Source organism: Polyodon spathula, chromosome 12 (genome assembly GCF_017654505.1).
Source record: "Polyodon spathula isolate WHYD16114869_AA chromosome 12, ASM1765450v1, whole genome shotgun sequence".
Classification (NCBI taxonomy): Eukaryota; Metazoa; Chordata; class Actinopteri; order Acipenseriformes; family Polyodontidae; genus Polyodon; species Polyodon spathula.
In genome coordinates, this window is record NC_054545.1 from 2509515 (window position 1) to 2533316 (window position 23802).

General features: G+C 47.9%; 1 protein-coding gene across 3 annotated transcripts; it reads right to left on the reverse strand.

Annotated features, from left to right (window-relative positions):
• Positions 1-1532: 1532 nt before the first annotated feature.
• Positions 1533-23506, reverse strand: LOC121324108 (FERM domain-containing protein 6-like). Of its 3 annotated transcripts, XM_041265582.1 has the most exons (15): positions 23343-23506; positions 12117-12235; positions 11038-11292; positions 10222-10312; positions 9320-9399; positions 8940-9016; positions 8529-8715; positions 7792-7947; positions 7286-7351; positions 7071-7139; positions 4259-4433; positions 3074-3367; positions 2790-2915; positions 2246-2337; positions 1533-1857 (listed from the first exon to the last, which is right to left on the reverse strand). In XM_041265582.1, exons 3-15 carry the CDS (start codon positions 11134-11136, stop codon positions 1576-1578), a joined length of 1794 nt encoding a protein of 597 aa, XP_041121516.1. In that variant the 5' UTR covers positions 11137-11292; positions 12117-12235; positions 23343-23506; the 3' UTR covers positions 1533-1575. The 3 variants fall into 3 exon arrangements, with proteins under 3 accessions (XP_041121516.1, XP_041121515.1, XP_041121517.1); XM_041265581.1 differs by lacking the exon at positions 12117-12235; XM_041265583.1 differs by lacking the exons at positions 10222-10312; positions 11038-11292; positions 12117-12235.
• Between the last annotated feature and the right edge of the window lie 296 nt (positions 23507-23802).

Below are 23802 nucleotides of genomic sequence, written 5' to 3' on the forward strand. Positions count from 1 at the left end.
CTGAAGCAATGGTTTGAACTACTTTCAAAATTTACAGCAACTTATAATTTTTCAGCTATTGCAGGAGAGTAGGACTTAAACATTAAAAAAAAAAGAAAAAAATTGCTTAAATTTGCCCATGGATTCAAATGTTACACATCTCTTACACTGTGAATCACAGAACCATGCAATGAAGAAATCCTATTATCTGAAATAAAGTACATCACAAACGTAGAACATTGCTCAGGACCTGTGATCGTTCCAGAGGAGTTTAAACAGTAAAACACACCTCTCTCATTATTACTACTACGATGACTCTTACACAACGCGAGCCACCCCCTTCTCATGCTCGATTGTCAATGCATACCTTTCTATAGGACCTGGCGAGAATTAAAAAGGCACAGACTGGGAAATTTATGGCAGAGTCTCATTGTTAAACATTATTGGCACAATACGCTTCTCCTGGATGAAGAGACATGCCTGTTGGATACAGGGCTTGAGGACAATGCTGTACTGTATGGGGAGCATTCTCTGGGACAGGCTGGAGGGGAGGGAGGCAGAGGGCTCCAGTCCTGCACAGTGTCACAGAGAAAAGCATGTGCTGAAACCCAGCAAGAGCTCTGCTCAGAGTTCTAGCAGCCGGTAGCATGGCTCCAGTACCGTCTCTACCACCAAGTACACTTTCACACAGTCTCGCTGATTGGCTGAAGCATGTGTCTTTGGTTGATAGCTCGCACAACGACTTGTTCATCGCCGGCTGTATAACTTGACAGTTACAAGACCTAGTGACCAGAGTCCATTCCATTGTGTGTCAGGGGAGTTACAAAATCAGGCAGGGAATAACCTGAAGCATTGAACCAACAAGCAGTCTGTTCTGCTGAACCGCCAGCATGCTTTCAAAGAGGGGGAACCATCCTGGTATCCTGCAAAACAATGGTGTCCTGTATAACCCAAATGAATCCCTCTCTCATGCCTTTACAAAAGGACCAGGCATCCCTGCAAAGAAGATGCTGCATCTCAGCGTGGGAGCTCCGACCACGGCAATCCACAGCTTCTACAAGAAACAACGGCATCCAGCGCCACAGTCCGTTTCTGTTCGACTGTCAGTCGTGGTATTTTATTGTTGTTTTGCAGGGAAAGAGGAATTTATGTGATAGCTTAACAGATGAAGTAAAAAAAAAAAAACTCATTCAATGTCATATTATGCACAACTGCATACATCCAGGGCTCCCTTTGTTCTGCTCCCTTTCAGCTAGTTCACAGTGAACTATTCCAGGCACTGTCATTATACTCCCTCCACGCCAGTGTCAGGGAGTGCCTCGCTCTCAGAGAGAAACATGTTATGCACCATCGCATACTCTTCAGCTTTGGCTCGTTCTGGAAGCACTATTTCAGGCATTCGTATATATCTATATGTTTGTATATAAATGGCCCTTTGATTGTTCCACTCCCTGCACGCTAGCATCCCACAGTGAGGAGTCCTTCTCATCACAGCATGCTGCAGTCGAGTGGTTTGTACTGCGCTGATACTCTCACTCACTCCCCCCCCCCCCCCCCCCCTCCCCCCTCCCCCCCTCCAGTCCAGGTGCCAGCTGTTTAGACCACGAACTCGGGCACCTCGTTGCTGGTCAGGTCCAGGGAGAAGTACTTGCTGGTCCTCTTGACCGCTCTGGCAGAGGGCTCTTTGATGGCGGCGCACTGCTCGGCCAGGCTGTGGTAGCCGGCGTCGCTCAGCTCCGGCGTGCAGCCGAAGGTGTAGCTCTGCGCCGCGTCCTGGCACAGCTCCGCCCACTGCAGGCAGCCCTTGTGGTCGTGCCGGATGTCGTCCAGGCTCTGACTGTGCCGGTCCGTCGATGACCTGGGCTTGCGGTACACCGTCTAACCAGAGCAGGGAGGAAAGGGTGAAAAGCACAAGTGTACGGTCAGCTTCAGGACTGGCAGCTCTTCACAGCTGCCCTCCCCATGGTTTTAAAACTGGGGTGCCCACTCGCCATGCCACTCCAGGTTTACAGGTAACAATTAGATCAATTAACTATTTCAGGGTCTGGATTTAGGTGTAACTGGTTCAACTATACCATTTAGAACAAGGTTGGAACAAAGACCCGGAGTGGAAGGGATAACTTTGGCCAGGCTTGTGTTAAAACTCATTCATAAAAACAAGCCTGTCTGATTTCATAGACCCTGATTATCTTACCTAAAAATAAACTTCCCTGCACTAGATTCAAGGAGGGAAGGTAAGTAAGTTGATGACAGTTCACAGGAGTACCTGCGGCAGGGAGTCGATGCTCTGCCCCCTCAGCTTCACCACTGTCTCTGAAGAGCTGGAGGTGGACGAGCTGATGTCCTTCACGATCAGTCCTGCAACACAGACAGCAGCAAGAGAGCATCGCAGAGTTAGAGCCGGGGCACAGGCACTGCTCCCCAACCTGCACACTGCGGGAACATACTGCCCCTGTTACACTGGACAGCTCACCAGCATTAGGCTGCTTTCAAACCCAATACTTTCCAGTGATCCAGCTTGCATGTATCAAGACATGTCAATATCCCCATGACTGCTGCCTTTCTTAGACTGAAAAACAGCGATCCACGCAAACCCAAAGCAGCCGTCTCTCACTTGGAATGCTAAATTAGGCCATTCGACACGAATGAACCTCCCCTGTGGCTGGCTTATCCGAATAGTCGTTTTGTGCAGCTCTATTACTACTCACACTACAGAAATATCTACTGTACATCTCTCATGTGAATAGGGACGGGGCGATAGGGCAGTGCTCCTGGCTTATTTAGAAGCCGGTGCAGTTCCAGTGTCTCACCTGAGTAGCCGTTGATCTGGCCTGTGCTCAGCATGTCCTCTGTGATGTGGATGCACAGGTCCGGGCTGAACTCCACATCATGAAGGTGCTCGTAGTCCTTTGGGTCATCCACCAGCATCTCGATCTCTGAGAGAGTAGATCAATACAGAAGCACATGATGCATCACGACACACACACACACACACACACACCTCTATTGCAATGCAATTTCTCAAAAGACAGCTTCAGGACTCGTCGATACGCACTGAACCGGTACACCCCGAGCCCTGCAAGGAGCCCCTTACCATCGTCCTTGCCCCCGCTCTCTACCCCCGAGGTGTGGGAGCTGCCGTGGCTGGTCGTGGAGCTGCTGCAGGTGCGCAGGGGGCGATGGGGGGCTTGGCTGGCGGTGCGGAAGCTGTCCGTCTCGATGCCCGAGGTATGGGAGCTGCCGTGGCTGACGGTGGAGTGTCGGGAGAGCCTCTTGTGCCGGGAGCTGCTGCCAGCGCTGCTGCCACTCGCCCGCGAGTGTTTCTCCAGCTGCTCCATGTCGAGCTCCAGAGCGTCGCTGATGTACGACTCGCGGTACTGCTTCTTATCTGGGGCAGCGGAGAGGAGAGGAGAGGGGGACAGAGTCAGTCACTGCTGTACATCAACATGGGGAATATCAACTGATAACTTATCTGAGTGCTTAAAGTGTTCAGAACAGCCACTTTCACTGCTGGGCATGCACACACACACAAATCACATTACTGTGCATCCCAGGAAACAAACCAGTGTGCACACTGCTGCAAATACATGAATACAAATAATTGCAATACTTTAGAAGAAGAAAAAGATTGTACAGCTCCTTATCTTTAACTCTTGTGAAATATTTAAAATTGAGGAGGTGGCAGAACAGACAGTGAGGATGAAACAGAAAAACAGCACAATGAAAACAGAAAGAAACAAAAAACATACGCAGAGTACAAACTGCAGTTCCAATCACACAGAGACTGAGAATCTGTGCAGTACAGAACCCCGCAGGCTTGTCTGTGCAGTACAGAACCCCGCAGGCTTGTCTGTGCAGTACAGAACCCCGCAGGCTTGTCTGTGCAGTACAGAACCCCGCAGGCTTGTCTGTGCAGTACAGAACCCCGCAGGCTGTCTGTGCAGTACAGAACCCCGCAGGCTTGTCTGTGCAGTACAGAACCCCGCAGGCTCGTCTGTGCAGTACAGAACCCCGCAGGCTCGTCTGTGCAGTACAGAACCCCGCAGGCAGTACAGAGCCCCGCAGGCTCGTCTGTGCAGTACAGAGCCCCGCAGGCTCGTCTGTGCAGTACAGAACCCCGCAGGCTTGTCTGTGCAGTACAGAACCCCGCAGGCTTGTCTGTGCAGTACAGAACCCCGCAGGCTTGTCTGTGCAGTACAGAACCCCGCAGGCTTGTCTGTGCAGTACAGCACCCCGCAGGCTCACGCTGATCCGGGAGCTGTGTCTGTCTCACACACACCTTCGTTCTCCTCCAGCCGGCGGACCTGCTTCATCACAGGCTGCAGGTTCATGTAGAGCTGGTGGCTGTAGCTCAGCAGCTGCAGCAGGTGTCGGGAGCGCATCGGGCAGCCGGTGTAGTAGATGAGCTTCCGGGCCGAGGGCAAGCCATCCGGCAGGATCTCAAACTTCTTACCCTGCCAGAAAGAGAGTGGCAGTTAAACAGGGTCCACCGGAGAGAGCTGATTCTCTCACATCACACTGGACTACTGTTCTCCTTCATACAAGAAGGAATCAGACTCTTACTGCAACTCTGTGTCATCCATTCCAGGTTTTAATATGAGCTTGATTAGCCACAGTGAACAGGTAAAAGGCACAGGTGTGCCTTATTAAACTCCTAGTAAAACCAGGAATGGATCCAACTGCTATGCAATGGGAATTATGTACTGTGCAAAGGGAAACCTATCCTCCTTCAGTGCCCTGCTAGTGGGAAAGGAGTTCTTGTATCTGCTGCCATCTAGTGACCAGTGGCTGCATTACAGCAGCCAGCAGGAAGGCTACAGTACTGTGAAGAGTTGAAGCCGACTCACAGCCTTGTAGGCAACAGAAACAGAGTTATATTACAGGTGTATGAAGCACGGAGCATTGTAGGTTTGGCACTATGTACCTAGACTCACCTGGTGCTAAAAGACATGCCAGTTAAGGGTAACCTGCTGGGTTATGCAGTTACTGCTGACAGGTGAAGACTGGCATGTGTGAAACATAGTTCTTTCTTCCCTGCTGCTGCAGCTGGGTTTGGCCTGGAGGTATTGACAGCTGGAGATCAAAACTGTGAGAATAAAGAGCTGAAATAATCGCTTTCCTCAGAGTATGCCTATATTCCTAACCCCCTCTCTCTATGTGTGTGCGTGTGTGTGTGTGTGTGTGTGTGTGTGTGTGTGTGTCTATATCCCTAACCCCCCCTCTCTCTGTGTGTGTGTGTGTCTATATCCCTAACCCCCTCTCTCTCTGTGTGTGTGTGTCTATATCCCTAACCCCCTCTCTCTCTGTGTGTGTGTGTGTCTATATCCCTAACCCCCTCTCTCTCTGTGTGTGTGTGTCTATATCCCTAACCCCCTCTCTCTCTGTGTGTGTGTGTGTGTCTATGGGGATTGAGAAGACACCTAACCCCCTCTCTCCTGTTGTGTGTGTGTGTGTCTATATCCCTAACCCCTCTCTCTCTCTGTGTGTGTGTGTGTGTGTGTGTGTCTATATCCCTAACCCCCTCTCTCTCTCTGTGTGTGTGTGTGTCTATATCCCTAACCCCCTCTCTGTGTGTGTGTGTGTGTCTATATCCCTCACCCCCTCTCTCTGTGTGTATGTGTCTATATCCCTAACCCCCTCTCTCTATGTGTGTGCGTGTGAAACTGGAACACTGCGTTCCTCTGCCTTGCCTGCAGGGTACCAGCCATTCCCAGAGCTTGCAAAGTAACCCTATCTGCTGTGGAGAACAGCACAGGTCAGCCCACTCCCCAGAGACACAGAGGAGCTCAGAGTTCAAAAGAGCACACGTGGAACGGGTTCCCGCGGCAGAGCTGCCCTCACACCGGAACGGGTGCTAACTGGAGGGAGAAGCCCGAGCAAGCACCGGGGTGTGTAGCAGCTGGCTGGTTCATTGCATGGTCTTCACTTCCCAGGACGAGACTGCAAGGGGTTAAGTGGTCCTGGATATGCATGCCAGCATTCCTCAGCGATTCCCACCTCTAATCCCTTTAGGCACTTTTATTTGGGGTGTAAATCAGCAGAGCCTGTTCTCAAGAGACGCCCTTCCATGGTCATTACATTTGAAACACCAGCAACAGGCTCCCTGTCCCTTCAAACACAAGACTTGCTTGCTGGAACGCACTCAGGCACTTCCTGGAGTCTTATTGGGTGCTTTAAAACTTTAAGACGCCAAAGTTGGATCTGTGCGGCAGATTATTTAGGTAAACAAATAAATAGTAATTAAAGCCATTTTGTCTAATGTATCTGTTACCAGGATGCATCGTTTAATGTGTTGTGCTTAATTGAGATAATGGCTTGTGGAGGTTGAATTAAAAGCAGCAGGTTTCCCATTACACAGCTCCCCTCCTGGTTTTTGCGGTAGAGCGATCTGGTCGGAATTGATTTGGTCTGCCTGTCTCCTGGTTCAATAAAGCTTCACTGAATGAAAGGTCACACACACACACACGCACACAATCGCGCTGGAACGGGAAGCTGCAGGATGAAGTGTTCTCTTTCCCATCCTCTGCTGACGAAGCTGTGGGGTCTGACGCAAGCGAACAGCTCTTTGGACGCCAGCTGAATGCGTTTTCAGGGTGGCTCCAGTGATTTTACTTTACGAGCTCATATTTTATAAAAAACATAATCTAAACATGTGGTGCAGCTGGAGAGGAGCAGCACAGAGCTGGGTGGGGGTGTGAGAGAGTATGTACAAATATATAGAGATTTTTCACAGTCTGTGTAGAGAACATGATTAACAGCCCTCTCTGTGAACTAGTTCATAGTATTCCTGGTGAAGCACACAACCGCACTCAGGAGATACATCAGTGCAGGCAGGTGGTAGAAAATGCCTATGAGGTATAACAGATATTGAAAGCGCCAGCAAGGTCTACTCCACTCATCTAAACAGCAGCAGATCTTAACAGCGCTGCCTCTTACATTCAGAAATTAACTAATTAAGAGTCTGCTGGACGTTTGACTTTCCTATCCTCTCTATTATTTAAACGCAGTGGATCTTGTGAATGGTTCGCGCTACACTAAAGGGATCAGTGCAGCAGACAGAACAGCCCCCGGCCGCGAGAGTCTCCACTCACCACGAACACCAGCTTCCCCACGTTGGTCCAGGGGAAGTCATACAGCAGCTGCTTGGACTCGCCCCCATTCTGAAAAACAAGCAGAGACTCTGTCAGCATTGCTGGAAACACCTTCATTGCAACTGCATACAAGCCTGTCCTCTCAGCATTAACCCCCTCCCCCAGTACTAAATCACTTAACCGATCTGAGCTTTGGTAATTCTCTCATCTCTTACCTGAAAGATCTGAATTCCACGCAGGGTCAGTCCAAGGGTCAGGGAGGCCTCCACTTCCCTTTTGTCCTATGAGAGAGAGAGAGAGAGAGAGAGAGAGAGAGAGAGAGAGAGAGAGAGAGAGAGAGAGAAAGAGAGAAAGAGAGCGGAAGCAAGAGATTGAGGGAGTAGAACACTGCGAGTCCTGCGTGTGTCTCTCTCTGTGTCTAGTCAGGAGTTCTGCAGTGTGAGTCCTGCGTGTGTCTCTCTCTGTGTCTAGTCAGGAGTTCTGCAGTGTGAGTCCTGCGTGTGTCTCTCTCTGTGTCTAGTCAGGAGCTCTGCAGTGTGAGTCCTGCGTGTGTCTCTCTCTGTGTCTAGTCAGGAGCTCTGCAGTGTGAGTCCTGCGTGTGTCTCTCTCTGTGTCTAGTCAGGAGCTCTGCAGTGTGAGCCCAGAGCGTGTCTCTCTCTGTGTTTAGTCAAGGCCAGTGTAACCCCCCCCCCCCCACCCCCCCCCCCCCCCCCACCCTCACCTTGTAGAGTCGGTAGTAATGCACGGCCACGTCATCCAGAGGGGCCGACTCCTTGATGTATTTCAGATGAGCCTCGGAGGCCGTCAGTGCAAACTGGTCTTTGTGCATGCTGGGAATGTGCCTCAGAATATACTCCTTCCCCCTCTTCACAATCACCTGAAGGGAGGGGATGGGAGGGGGGCAGACACAAAGAGAAAAGGGATCAGTACAGCAGGTAAACGTCACACTCACTATGACTGCTAACTGGCAACAGCACAGATTAACAGACTACAGCTATAACACAAATAATATTCAGTTATTCTCTTAAATGCAGCTGTTACAACTGCGGCCAAACCTGGCCTCCTTTAACCCAACCAAAGTAGTCTGAGTTCAAGTTGTCACAAGAACAAGGAAAGGGTTAAAGAACGCAAGATTACATTAACTAAGCCAATGGCTGCTCCAACATCATTAAAATCCTGAAGGGGGGGGTGGGGGGGCTGGAGTGCCAGCTCAGCAGAAGAAAACCCCGCAGAACGCCTGCCAGACTCCACAGCTATTCCCAGCTTATTTTCCTGTTCTGTGCTTTCTCAAGGGCTTGAATACGTGACAGACTGTTAAACATCAAAAGAGAGAGGCTGTAACCAGAATCTCTGCTGCCGCAGCTCGTCTGTAACGCTCTCCTGCTCGCGCTCCACGTGGCTCCTACACACTAGAGACGAGATCTTCATTCAGCACAGAGGGACGAGGCCCTCACTTACCCAGGGAGGGAAGTAGTCCTCGGGCTCGAAGTACTTCCCAAAGTGTTTGTTTCGTTTGTAGTTTCCCAGGTCGGCCTGCAGAGCGAAGGCAGCTAGGAGGAAGTAGGCCTCTTCTCGCTGAGGACACTGGGACTGCAGCACCTGCTTCCTCAGGTGCCAGTAGTAATAGTAACGGGCAGTGCGGTCACTGAGAGGGACACAGAGAGAGGGAGAGGATCAGTGAAGCAGGGAACACGCCATGCAGCAGCTACAAAAGCAGATCCAGAAAGCATGAATATACGGAATCAACAGCTAGAGGACACAGAGTGCAGGAGAAGATGCATGTCTCCAGGGTTGAGGTTATTTAAAGAACTTGTCCTGGGTTTTATTTAAACTAAAAAAAAAAAAACTAAAACATTTGTTGATCCTTACCCTATCAACCGGCCGTTCTCCACGTAGTACTGCACCCTGAAATGAATGATCATCGGGGGTCCGAACTGATCGATTCCCTGTCACAGAGAAGAGGACACAGCATTACGAGGCACCATTCTTCAGATACAGAAGTCCATGTTAACATGAGTACAACTCACCATGAAATCAATAAGAAGGCGATGATTGAAATAAGATCCCTTTTGCATAGCACTTCCACCCATTCCAGGTTTTAAAAGAAGCCAGATTAGCCCCAGTGTATAGGTAACAACTTCAGGAGTGTCTTATTAAACTCACATTAAAACCAGGAATGCACCAAACTGCTACGCAACAGGAGTCTTATTTGCATCCCTGTTATGGGTGCAGTACTGTACTTCTCTCACCTTACTCGCCTCCCTCTTCCACTCCTTAGGGCAGTACTTGGAAAGCTTCTGACTCAGCTCCATGTATACATGTTCGTTATCTGCAAGATGGAGAAGCAGAGCAGGTTAATACGAGAGCTTCTCTCAACATTCTGCATGCAAAGCTATAGAATAATCCCCACATGGACATTATACTGTAGTTATACAGGGCCTGCAGGACAGCGTGCTTGCAGTGCTGCACAGCGCTGGACTGGCCCGTGCTTGCGGTGCTGCACAGCGCTGGACTGGCCCGTGCTTGCGGTGCTGCACAGCGCTGGACTGGCCCGTGCTTGCGGTGCTGCACAGCGCTGGACTGGCCCGTGCTTGCGGTGCTGCACAGCGCTGGACTGGCCCGTGCTTGCGGCTGGACTGGCCCGTGCTTGCGGTGCTGCACAGCGCTGGACTGGCCCGTGCTTGCGGTGCTGCACAGCGCTGGACTGGCCCCCACACAGCTCCTGTTTGTATGCTGATTCCACATCAGATCAGACGCATGGACATTCTCTCATTTAAAAAACAAACAGCACTGCATCATGCAGCTGTCACCATCCATCCATCACCCTGTCCCACCACAAAGAAAAGCGTACATGGCCAGAGCCTGGAGACAGACCCACCCGCCCCCAAAACACAAACACACCGACAGAACCACACACCGGAGGTCACAACACAAGCTATTGTATTGTGTGTCTAAGTCTGGATGACCTTGGGTCAGTGGAAGTTACTACAATGGAACAGGAACAGCCCAGTCTCCCCCAATTACTCCTGCACTAAATAAATCTGTCTCTTAAGACTCTTCTCACTCGCGAGGGTCAACAGGACATGTAACAGCATTAATAATCTTAATCAAGCGCAGTTACACATCAAAACAGAAGGAGGCCGGCACTCACTCTGGATCACACTGAGGCCGAAGAGGTGACAGTCTTTGAGTCGGATGAGATCACACACCTGGACGAGAAGATCTTGACACAGCGTCTTCACCTGCACACAGACAGGGTTCAGAGAGGGGGAGGAGCGTGAGGTCACGAGGCAAAGCTGCACTGTTACAGCTGGACAGACACCACCTGACATAGCATTGCTGCGTTGCATGCAAGACAAGACCCAGTCTAGGAGTATCAGTGATCTGAAGTGCTTTGACTGGCTTAGAGGTATTTTACAGAATTCACATACTGTACAGAAAATAATTCCATGAACAAGTTCAGGGCACAGAGTAACTAACCAAATAACATGTGCACTGCGCCAGCCTGTTTCCCTGTGCTTTTAACATAGTATCTGCAAATATATCACATCACAGGGAACAGCTTCCACCCAGAATGGTGCACCCTGACAGACTCTAAATCTGAGCAGCTCATGGTGTTTCACTAACAGGTTGAATTGATCTGTTTGTATTGCAATTGTGAAATGTGCTGCTGACAAGCTGTTCATGCGTTTGCTCAAAAATGCCTGTGTGAAAAATGGAATTGGAATTGATTAAGAGAGAATGAGAATTGGAAACTTTTAAAAAAAGGAGCGGACCTCAGCCCTGCTTTGGATAGGGTACAAGGGCTGTTTGCAATGAAGGTAGATAACTGCTGCCTCTTGCCTTGTTATTTATAACTAGTATACAGTAGTATAAACCCCTTACAGAGCCCCGCACCCACACTCTACCCTACACAGAGTTTCTTGCCCCTTCCCAATCGCTAACAGGACCAGCCCATGGTGCTCACATTGACAATGATGTTGAGGGTCTCATCGTTGGGGAGGAAGACACAGACGCAGCGGCGGTCCTGCATGGCTTTGTTGTTATGGAAGTTCAGCTTGTTCATTTTCGTCCTGGTGGGACGATCTCGGTGGTGGGCACCAAGCCCAGTGCCAGCGCTCGCTCAGCTGTACCTGATGACAGCCCTGCCAGCCTCCGCACAAGCCCACAACAAGTCACACCTAGAGGGGGGGCCCACCGGCTCGGGCATGCACACTGCCAGCTGGGAGAGGGAGAGAGAGAGTGTGCAGGGGGTCACACATGTGGAACAGTATGAAGCCCACTTAGTATGCAATACTTTACAGTAAGCAGCAGATGGAGTTGTATGCAATTACTTAACCAATCAAATATTATTTCCTAGTTTCTGTATAGCATCACAGGGATGGCAATTAGACTCCCATTGCACAGCAGTTTGAGTTTAATACTAAGACAGACCTGAGCCTGTTACCTCTAACCAAGCGTGCAGTAAAACCTGGAATGGCTGAAACTGCAATGCAATAGGAGTCTGGTTTCCATCCCTGCATTAAAAATATCCGGTTGTATTTCTATTGAATGATGACACCTCCTTGGGCCTTTCTCTACACCAGAGCAGGATACTTCTGGCAGGGTTAACTGCAGCCAAGAAATCCGTTTAACGGCTTTGGATAGACCCCACTCCTCCTATGATTGCTACCTGGCTGTCGGAGTTTAGAAGCGTTGTTTTTTTGGAATGCTCCACAGCCAACATTAAAAAGGCACGTCTGACAGCTATACAGGCATGGGCTTCCTTTCCATTACCTTCATACTAGCTTCTATTTTTGGTATGCAATTTTATTTTTAGATTATAGTTATTTTATTATTATTTTAATGTGCAAGCACTGGCAATGTTGTAAACTGTTTATTTTATTATTATTTTTTATGCTTTATGTTATTAAATAAAATTTAAAAAAACTATTGATCACAAAAACAAACTATGCAACATTCCTAAACTGCATGCACTGCATTACATTTTGTGAGCTTTAAAGCATAACAACAAATAAAATCAACCATTAAAATGTAAAAGCTGACCTTACAAGCTCTCCCACAGGAGCCTGAACCAATCAGACAACTAGACCAATTTCAGGCACAATGGCACCACTCTGCTTGACATTCCACAGCAACAGACTTCATCTGCAACTCAGCAAGGCCTTTGATACATAAACAGAGATCACACCAGGTCTAGACCGAAGAGAACAAATGCAGACCAAACATGGCAGCGTGGCAATGCAAACCCACAGAACACATCTGTTGGAGTTCACTTTGACAAGCTGAATAACTGAAGCCCCCCAGGTAAAACCAGAGGTGTTAATTACTCTGCACCAGGAACGTATTGTACTGCAATCCCAGACCCTGCTTCCACAGAGCAGGTTACTGTTGAATAAGCACTGGACTTCCCAAAGAGTATCGGATTGTTCAAATATTCCTTCACTTTTGAAAATCAGCTTTAAAATATGCATAGACTGCATGACAACAGAGAACTAGGGGAGTATAAGTAAACTCTGTACCCCTCGTATTTCAGCTCTTCATTCCTGCACTGCTGTGATCAAGCAGACTGTGCTTAGCTAGCAGGAGTGAGCCGATACTCAAACCTCGTAAATACAGCCTCGCTAGGGGAGGAAACCCGTCAGCACCCCGAACGAGAGGGATGTTTGGTTTCCGATCAGCTTTTGAAAAACACTCCGAATGTGGAAGTTAATTGCCCTTGAATGGTACTCAGTGGTAAAGGTGAGGGAAGGAAAGCTTTTCTTGTTTTGAAATGAATAAAGAAGGTGTGTTTTGATTTTTTTAACACCTGAAGATAAAGACGAGTATCAGTGCACCCTTATTGTCTAGCCAATATTACAGGTCTAATGTAAAAGATAACCTCACAACTACAGCTCAAGAGCTGCTCCGAAACACACAACATACCAATACATCAAGAACAAAATTAAACAACAGCTGATCAACTGGCAAATGTAGCTTGAATGTAATTAATGCGACGTGGCGAGGCTACAGTAGAGTGCTTTGTGCTTTAAAGAGCTCTCCACAGCGATCAGTCCAGCACCACTCCAGGGCTCAGAGCCATGCTGTGACAGCGTGAACTCAAGAGTGCTTCACTGCACCCCCAGGAGCCCCTTTAAAAATCACACACTTTGTTCCGGTGGCACCTGAGATAAGCCGCAGGGGGGCTGTGCTGGGATAAAGACTTTACCAGGCTCCCTCAAGCTTCAGAGAGAAAGTTATAGTCCTGCTGGAAACCCTTGCCCTCTCTCTCTCTTTTATGCACAGCAGCACTCTAATCTGTTGCCCTACCCTATTTAGCAGCAGTGGGCAGAGCCAAAATTCAAAGAGCAGAGAGAAAGAGAGAGAGAAAGAGGAGAGAAAGAGAGCGCAAGTGCACAGCCAGGAAAAAAAGGAGAATTCCGCTCCAACATCTGTTTCTCATTCCGACAATTAAGCCTTTTGATTCCTCCCAGCTCTGTGCTCGCTGCCAGTACCTCCCCCCTACATCTCATGGCATGCGCTCTGCTCCAGAGCTCCCAGCTGATAACTGAAATCTAGAATAATGTTATTAATAAAAAAAGAACCCCCGCCCAAAACTCATTAGCCTTTCAAGCCTTTACCTCCTGGGAGTCCTGGGTTCAAATCCAGTTTAGGTCAAACTGGTGCAATGAATTTCGTTACTGTATTTCAATCAAGCCCCTAGTGGAATTTTTTTTTTTTTAATAGTACATAATAGTCCATTACAGTGGACAAGTGCATTACATGCATCCCAGCGCTGAAGTTCAAGCCAGGACCCAGTGGTCTTGATCCCAACATTACGCCATTCGGCCTCCAAATGATTGACAGGGGAATTGCATGCAGTCCAGCTGATCTCAGGATGGACTGTCCAGCTGAGTAGTAACACAGTTACTCGTGCAGGACAGGACCCCGGCAGGCTGGCTGGCTGTCCCTGCACGGGGCACAGGGATCCGAGAGGTCCCCGGCACTCACAATGAAACTGCAAAGAAATATTCAAAAGACTCACACAGGCCCCATGTAAACTGGAAGCAGCGGAGTGAAAGTTCAGAGCGACAGCTGGGAACTATAAATAGCTGAGACTCCAGAGGCCACTCACACTGAAACTACTAAAAAAAAAAAAAAAAGTATTGATTTGAATGCGTGTGCTTGTGGAGTCACTTTTTAGCAGGGTTTGAAGTGCAGTCATATACTACAGGACACTTGAGAATAGGCACATGACATTAGATTTTGTTTTCTGGATTTTCACAGAAAGCAGTTTCCTAGATGTTACAGTCTGCCCCAGTAAAAGCATCACCACATGAGGGCTGTTTAAGCACAGCAAGTTGTGGTCGTGAAATTGATAAAATGCCTTAGAAAAAAAAGCAGCATTTCCAACAGATTGTCTACTTTCTTACATCTCTTTAAAACTTACTGTTTAATAAAAAATGGTTCTTAAATAATGCCAAATGCATCACTGGAAACAATGGCTTTGATAAACAGGGCCCCCAAGGTCTCAAATTGAATCATCGCAGGGGCGTTGAGGGGAGGGCTGGCTCATGCACCGGGTTTGAAATGTAGGCATGAGCTTTTACTCTGGTGTAAACGGACTCCTGTTCATTTATTTTTGTAAAACATTAACCCATGCACCTACAGTTGTGTTTGATGTACATCAAGCCAGATCTGTAGTTCACACAGTTAACAAACAGATATTTCACAGAGTAAATCGCTTGAATTTAAAACAGAAGACCATTTCCTTGAGCGTGCCAATTAAACCTCCATCCAGACCCTGAAGCAGTTCATTCTGTTCAACCTGGAGTGGAACAGCCCTCCAGCACCGTGATTGGACACCCTTGTGATACATCACGTAAAGAAAGGATCGCGATTCGTTGATCCACGATGAATCATTACACCCCTAGTATTTAGACAGACCTTTGTCAGTTTTATTAAATATTTATTTGACCTTCACTTGTCACTAGCACTGCTCAGGCAGATTCCTATTTCTCTCGTCTCTATGAAGCCTGCAGACCTCGCTTGCCAGGATTACTTGCATCATCCTGCACTGTGAAACGCAGGAGCAACACAGGTCTCTGCGAGATGCTGGCGAGTTCCCTTCAGCTCCGAGTCTCTCGCCAAATTCCTCAGGAGTCTGCGAGGAAGAGCAGATGAAACTGACACCGGGTAACATTCATCCCCTGCTACCGATCCAGGGCTCAAACATTCCCGCATTGCTGATTCTCTCCACCGATCGCTGCCTGTGCCCCATGGCTGCCAACATTACAGTGCAGGGATTGGGTCATGTCAAAACAGTGAGGATTCAAACCACAGCACTGTTTTAGAAGCACCGTGAAGCAACGTGGATCTAAAATGAATATTGCAGGTCCTGGTAAAATTGACAAACAAGAAAAACAAAGTGGCCTGTGATGCCTTCCTCCTGTTAGAAGGAATCAAAAAGACAGCCGAATAGTTTGCTGTACAATACTGAAATGCATCTTCATGCAGACGAAGGCAGAGAGATGTGAAATCCTGTTTCACAACACAGTCCCTTACGCAAAAAAGCGTAACAAGACTAACGCTGCTCCTTGGTGGCAGGATGTGGGATTTCTAACCATATCTTGAACAGCAGATTCAATTTTGAACAGTAGGAGAATGTAATCGCAGCTCACCTGGCTGACCAAGCTTCAGAACCAGAAGGACTGGCTAGTTTGAGTATCTTTCATTCCAAATGAAACCCTATCAAACCCCATCATAAACCTGGCTACAGGAACGAATAGCAAGGAGGTCACTTGTGATTCCAAACACACGTCAAGCAGGAAAGGAACAGGATCTCCGAGCTGCTTGATCTGATTGGACCGGTTTGAATCAAAACCTTAAACTTACTTCAGAGCCAAAAAGAAAATGTACCGGGCACTGGTCCAGATTGGAAAGGGCTTTGCTCCCCAAGTTCACTCCCTCCCTGCCTCCCTCCACCCTCCACCCCATCAAATGAAAAATTATTTTACAGGGAATGCCATGTAATGCAATACCAAATGATTAACCTGGAACTAAATTCTCTGGGAATATTCAAACTTTTAAAGAGCGCAGAGAATAATGTTTCATTCGTCCTGCTGGGGAACGAACAGCTATTTCACAGTCTGATATTGGTTAATGTTTTTTTTTTTGGGAAGAATCTTGTAAACAATGAAGTGTTATTTAGGCACTGCTGGTATGAATACCTGCTCCACCATACAGAGCTAACAACAAGTCTCTCATGAACAACCATGTGTCTATTTACACATCCCACAGAGAACCCAGTATACTGGGAGAGAGTTACAGCAGTAAAGCAGGTTTTCCAAAAGCTGCTGCTGCTGCTGCTGTTCAAGGTCTGGATTTCTTAGACCTCCCAGTTCAGGACACCTCCTCAAAGACGTGCTCATTCTCCCAGTAGAAAGCTGCTCGCCACGGCCTCCAGGCTGCATCTTCAGAGGGAAACCTCCCACTGTTGTGCTGTTTGCTTTGGAGGCAGCGGGTCGAGGTAAACAGTCATATCACCCCTGGATTAATCACAGGCTTTCTGAGACCTGACAGAATACTAAAGAAACCTCAGACCTGCTCATCCAGCCTCTCCCGGATCCACAGCCCACAGCAGGGAACAGGGTCGCCTGGACTGCGGGGCTCCCAACACGAACGCACACACACAAGCACACACACACACACATCACCCCACTCAGCTCCTGAATCCTATGCCCAAACATACTGCATGCTGGTGGCATGTGTGAAAACTGAACCAGTGACAGGACAGTGTGATTGTGCATTGCTTTTCCAGCAAAGACCAGGAATATCCTTTTCAAGATGTAACCCTATTTTTTTAATTTGATTTTCTAATAATCCAGTAGACATTCTTTATAACACTGAACAACATGAAATGACCCAGGAAGCATAACCAGACAGGGATAAATAATGAATCATTACCTATGGGTAACTGCTAGGCTACGCCTACTCTTGCAACAACAAGGAAACATACAGTACATTATGACTTTACAAAACTGCGACCTGCAGAGCTATGAAACAGAGGCCCTGTAGCACATAGCACAGCACACACTCTCTGCGTGATGAGGCCGGATCTCGTGTTGTTCTCTGCGACATTCCTGTCTCACCTCTACGAGGGCCGGGGCAAGTGTGGACACGCAGAGACTCAACCAACACTTCCACAGAGATCCAGGCAAAGAGCACAGACTGCATTCTTTATCACTGACTCTCATCAAGCTTCAGTTCTGCCCACATTAGTACATTTAAACACAACAGTACCAGATGTTACCAAACTTAAAGGACAAAAAAATTAGCACAAGATTATAACTCACGAAAGGGGATCGGCGAGAGAGCAGATTCTAGTGCACAAGAACAGCTGTAGGGTGCCGAGTGAGAATGTCGCAACCCTCTAGGAGTCTAGCAGGCTGTCTATGAAGCAGCGGTAGAAATCTCAGCTGCATCCGACTGGACAGCACTTTGAGACACTCCAGGTCACCGAGTTTAACCCCACACCGAGCTTATCACAATACCAAAACCAAGCCCACGGCACTGGCCCGGCTCAAACTCCTATGCAACGGGAGTCCTATTGCTGTACCTCAGGGATGGAAGTAAGTTTGACCCTTTCCAGGTTTTACTACCAGCTTGATTAGCCATAGCGTAGATAACAAGCTTATTACATTGCTAGTGGATCAAAGTGCTCTGCAATGGGAGTCTTCTTGCCATCAATGTATTTGCAATCGCTCAAGTGCAGTGGATGCACACACACGTTTCAGACAGTTCTTGATTCCCATGTGGTGTCGGCTGCTTTTTCAAAGAAAGTTATAACACCACAGCAACGATTTCAGCCTCTATAAAATATGATATTTATAGCTTCGCTGGCAGGGAAAAGCTATATATTTAAAAAAAAACAAGACATCTGTTTTACAGGCGATGAAGGGAAAAAGAAAACAAGAAATACTACATACCTAAACGGAGACAATGCCCAGGCATGTCTCAGCACAACACACAGTGGTTAGTCACAGGTCTCCACCCCCTTTACTGTATAGAACATTGCAAAACAGACGCTGTACACTCCTGTCCTGTAACTCAGAGAATACAACTTCAAGACTTCCACAAGAACACAGTTCTTCCAACAGAAACAGCCAAGCTGACTCCACCAGTGGGGGCAGTATTGCAAACTCAATGACAAGCGCAGCTGATACTGTCCCTAAATGTAATAACGCAAACACACAGGTGAAAAGCAGGACTTTGCTGGGAATGCACTCCAGGGAAATCCAGTTTTACCCATTCCAGTTTTTACTCCAAGTCTGATTAGCCACAGTGTATCGGTAACAAGCTCTTATTAAACTCATAGTGAAACCAAGAATGGATCAAACTGCTCTGCAATCGGAGCCTTATTTTCATCCCTAGAGTGGTCGACTGAATCCCAGTCACTGTTCCTGCAGCAAATGCAACAGATAGAGTAAAGGAGCAATGTTCTGTGTTAGTGTCCAAGCAGAACCTTCCGGGAGGGTCCAATCAGCACAATCCTCACGTAGCCTAGTCTGAGCGCATCGAATCCCAATGCAATGCTGCTGTATTTCACATTCATACAGAAACATATGGATCTAGCCATCTCCATATTTCCAGGATGCTGCTACTTTTTAGCATGCTGTCAAGGAAAGCTAAATAGTTCTAAATTCTCTCAGCTCCATAACGTTTTGGTACGTTACGATCTGTGACAGAATTGTGGCACTCTCATTGGCTAGTGATGAAGACAGCACTGGGAGCTGGAGTTCCAGGTGGTGTCCGAGCAGGGGCAGCCCAATGGAATCACACAGGCCTGGAATAAATACTGCACAGATCCCACAGCATGCCATAAACTTCAAGAAAGGGGACATTCTTCAAGGAGGATGTTGTACCTCATTCCCACCTTTAAATACTAGTTCAAATTTCACTATAAAACAGACTGAGGGATGCATTTGACTGATCCCAGAATTTTACCCAGTCACTTTTTGAAAGACCCTAATGATTTCGGCAGCAAAAACATAGCTTGGCAACCCTTTCCACTTGTCTCTAGTCTCTGTGCTACGCTTTAAATACTGGCTTAGGTCAATTCTTTAGGATTTGAGAAAGGTAATAGTCTCCCCCCACCCTTTCTTAGTTCTGCACAGCTCCAGTTCCCCATCTTCATTACTCATAGCTTTTAGCCCTGGGAACAGTCTGGTTGCTTCGATGGACTCAAAGCAACACTGTCACTTCTATAGTGCCGAACCGAACGCTGTATTCGAGGTCCGGTCTCACTGGAGCTGTGCAGTACCACGGCGAGCGAGGGGAGAAGTCAAACCCAGGCCGTAGAGGTCACAGCGAAAGACAAAACAGGGGCAGGGGGTTGTGTTTTCAAGAGAGGTTGAGAATGTTTCCACAGAACGGACAGAGGGTTCAGACCTGACATTACAGTACTTACACAACATTGCTGTATGAGGAACAAAACCGTTTAAAACGCTCTAGTCAGGGTGGTGCTGGGTAATTGCAGTTTGACAAGCTTCTGCCCCATCAGTGTGTATGACACAAGAGATGTTTATGAAGACAGGGATGGCACCAACACTCCTATTGCAGAGCAGTTTCATCCATCCCAGGTTTTATTACGAGCTTGATTAGCCACAGTGCAGAGGTCACAAGCTCATGTGTCTTGTTAAACTCTTAGTAACATGGATCAAATTCCTATGCAATGGGAGTCTTATTTCCATCCCTGTACAAAATAAAAAACAGATTTCCTTTTCCTCCAGTTATTCGTAGAAAGCGTCCAGGTTTGCCCCCCCAAAAATACAGTTTAAAGGAGGAGGCAAACGAGCCACTTTCTTCAGACGTCTACTCAAACTCTAAGCAAACTGGGTTTAAGAAATAACTGCTGCTGGGTTAAATATTTGAAAATATTCGTGATCACACATCAGAACAAACCCCTGCTGATAACGAATGGAGTTTCTTCACCATGACCGCCTCTTAAACCCCAAATCAGGAGCGTGACATCGAATGCCCCCCCCCAAACCCAGAGCTGGGAGTACAAGCATAGCAGAATCGTACAGCGTTCCTGCTCCTGATACAGGCAGGCTGTGCACGGGAGGGGAGCAGGTCACGGTCAGGCTGTGCACGGGAGGGGAGCAGGTCACAGTCAGGCTGTGCACGGGAGGGGAGCAGGTCACAGTCAGGCTGTGCACGGGAGGGGAGCAGGTCACGGTCAGGCTGTGCACGGGAGGGGAGCAGGTCACAGTCAGGCTGTGCACGGGAGGGGAGCAGGTCACAGTCAGGCTGTGCACGGGAGGGGAGCAGGTCACGGTCAGGCTGTGCACGGGAGGGGAGCAGGTCACGGTCAGGCTGTGCACGGGAGGGGAGCAGGTCACGGTCAGGCTGTGCACGGGAGGGGAGCAGGTCACGGTCAGGCTGTGCACGGGAGGGGAGCAGGTCACGGTCAGGCTGTGCACGGGAGGGGAGCAGGTCACGGTCAGGCTGTGCACGGGAGGGGAGCAGGTCACGGTCAGGCTGCGCACGGGAGGGGAGCAGGTCACGGTCAGGCTGCGTACGGGAGGGGAGCAGGTCACGGTCAGGCTGCGCACGGGAGGGGAGCAGGTCACGGTCAGGCTGTGTACGGGAGGGGAGCAGGTCACGGTCAGGCTGTGTATGGGAGGGGAGGAGGTCACGGTCAGGCTGTGTACGGGAGGGGAGCAGGTCACGGTCAGACTGCTCAATGTCCCGCTATTGGATATGCTCAGTGTGAACAGTTCCAGGGTTATCACGAAGAGGGCAGTGCCAACACATGTGTGAAGCTTACTATAAAACACTTACACCTCAAAGAGCATTTTAAACACTACAAATTAAACCTGCCAAAATACAATATAGATTCATAACAGACCATTTAGAAATACATAGCACGGCTGCTGTTCAAAGCAAGCCATTTTTGGATTCTGCTCCCTTCAAACACCAGATTGTGATTTTGTTAGAATATTAAAAGAACAGAAATCCCTCAGAGAGGAAATGATTAGAATGCCTGAATCCTGAAGACACCGACAACATCTCCAGCAGAGTGGAGTGACTAACCACATGAAGAGCACCCGGGGAGAGGAAGGACAGGCAGCAAACACCCTACTGGAACATGAAGAGCACCCGGGGAGAGAGGAAGGGGAGAGGGAGAGAGAGAGAGAGAGAGAGAGACGCACACACACAGGGTGCATCCCTGAACAAAGTAAGCAGCCGCCAAGTTGAGGCAGAGCTGGGTCAACACAGGAAATCAACAGCCTGCCACTCTAAAAGTTGTACCCCTCCCCTCCCCTCCCCTCCCCTCCCTCTCCTGGACTCTGAGGAGCTCACTGCAGCACCTCCTTCAATATTGTGCATTGCCTCACCTCACCTCACCTCTCGGGTTCAAGGCTCAACCACAGAACTCAACTACGCTTTGTGTCGCTAACTGAGAATCCACAGGAATCTCTGGGGTCAGCTATTGAACAGCTTACCAGAGAGATTAATCCACCTGGGGATGGTTTGCACACACCTCCGCAAAATAAATAAAAAAAACCCCATAAAAGCATGACTGATCCAATATTACAGAGGTTATGTGAAATCCCTAAAAACACACCTTCGGAGAGCTGAGTCACCCAGCGACGTCACGAAGCACCTCTGCTTCAAGTTACAGGCAAGGCAAGACGTCCGAGGCTCTCTCTGGTAGAAATACTGTGATACTGATGCGGCCATGAAGCAGGTTTGGCTCCCCGCACTCTTCAAATACCACAACCAATGATCAGGTTTAAAACAGCTCTTAACAAAAATCAACACAGCAGGGCTTTGTCATGTTTCAGTGAGGCTATTATTAAGTAGCTCCCCAATCAAGCCATCTTCCCTGCATCTCAGCACTGAGCTGCTGTATGGGAGCGTTTCTACACACGAACAGGGAGGCACTTTCTAACAGGGCAGCGCTCCTTCAACTCACTCCCATTAGTTTCCACTCGCCTCTGTAACCCACTCCTGAGATCAGGGGAACCCTCCCACCTCCCCACACACAGCAGACTGTACTGGGAGCATCAGCTTGATTAGCCCCAGTGTAGAGATGACAAGCTCAGGCGAGTCTTATTAAACTCCCAGTAACTCATTGCTGGTTTCATTGTGATGTAAACAATTATGACACTATCCATTTAGAATATGACTTGGAATTGTGCCGAGATGTACAAGATGACATTCCAGCGCTGCTCTGTGCTGTGTGCAAGCCATCTGATCAAGTTTAAAATGGCTTTGTGATACAGTGTGGAAGATATTTCAGAATGCGGTAACGAACTCCACAGCACTTCTGTAACAGGAGACTCTGCTTTCAAGCAGTTATTATTCTGCAAAACAAAACAAAAACACACACACACAGGGCCAGACTGCAACAAAAAATTGACAGACCACTTCCTTCTGGAAACACGAGTCATTTTTCCATGTATTTTGATGAGAGTTCTCGTGGATTTTCAGGCACACTGCATTGTTATTCTTGGACAGCAGTGCGTTAGGTGTAGAATTTAGAATGCAGAATTTTGAGCAACTCTTTTTGGTTGTTGGAATATCCGACACAAAGCAACATTCGAGATTGTATTAGAATAGCAAGGACGTGGCTTACCGAAACTTCATCGACACACTGTAACTACACTAAACCCTCTTAGTTTATCTGTGTGCCTGATGCGAGTGATCGATGCTGCCAGGATTAAAGCAGAGCAAAAAGAGATTAAAAGTATCGATGTCTGACTCTCTTTTCATTAGGGAATTTGGGAGTTTGTTACAATAAAAACCCGACCAATATGACAACCTGACTGCAAAAACAAAACAAAAAAATGTAAAATAATACTAACTACTGTAAAAATAAATACATTTAAGCGGCATGGCTTCATTGTTGAACTACAGTGACAGACAGATTTCCCCAGTAGGGTCTTTTTACAGTTTTTACCTCGTACTTAAGTTCACTAAGCAAACGCGTCGCTGGCGGTGTCGGGCCGGCTCAATCTACAAGCTTTTAACTACAGCCTGCTTCTAGAAAGCCAGTCTAACTAAAACACCCATCCCTGAACTTCAAGTCTGACAAGCAAAGCAGCACTGTCCCAACTTTCACTGTACACACAGCAGTGCAGTAAAGTGTAGAGGCATCCATCGACACATGCATGATATCAACTTAGGAAAAGCGCTCCGGAGTGACAGCACCCCTCCAGTGAATATACACACTGTATACAAATAAAATGCAATCACAAGAACACAGAAAACACACGCACTGACCTTCTTCCGAGTCAAAAACAATCCTGCCTGGCATAATAGTGCAATTCCCGTACTTCTGTGTAGTAAACTGTATCGTTTTCCTTGGTTTAGGGTACTGTGATATACTCACACAGCGTCTCAAATCGTTAGCCTCTGTGCCACATAGCGCACTGAAACAGCGCACAAACTGCAACACATGTGGAACAGGGGGACGGGCGAACCACCATAATAAAGGGGGTGGGACGACTTTTTAGATCCTTAAAATGCCGTTGTTTTCTGGGTGTTGTTATTCGTTTTACGGAGTATCGTGTTCTGTAGATGGACTATTCCTGTTATTTATTTTTTTTCAACACTGTTGTTCCGCGTATAAAAAAAAAAAAAAAAAAAAAAAAAAAAGAAAAAACGCAAAGAAGACTTCATTTCAACGAACACCCTCTTTGGAACAGTTTGGTAGCGTCCGCTGCAAGCCTGTCATTCTGCG

What these genes read in the sequence shown, in the direction of transcription:
- LOC121324108 (XM_041265581.1), bottom strand. Translation starts at nt 11,136, where the DNA reads ATGAACAAGCTGAACTTCCATAACAACAAAGCCATGCAGGACCGCCGC. An exon ending in GTGGAATTCAGATCTTTCAG is followed by an intron (nt 7,140 to 7,285) that starts GTAAGAGATGAG and finishes CTTGTTTTTCAG; the next exon opens with AATGGGGGCGAGTCCAAGCA. An exon ending in TGGGGAAGCTGGTGTTCGTG is followed by an intron (nt 4,434 to 7,070) that starts GTGAGTGGAGAC and finishes TCTTTCTGGCAG; the next exon opens with GGTAAGAAGTTTGAGATCCT.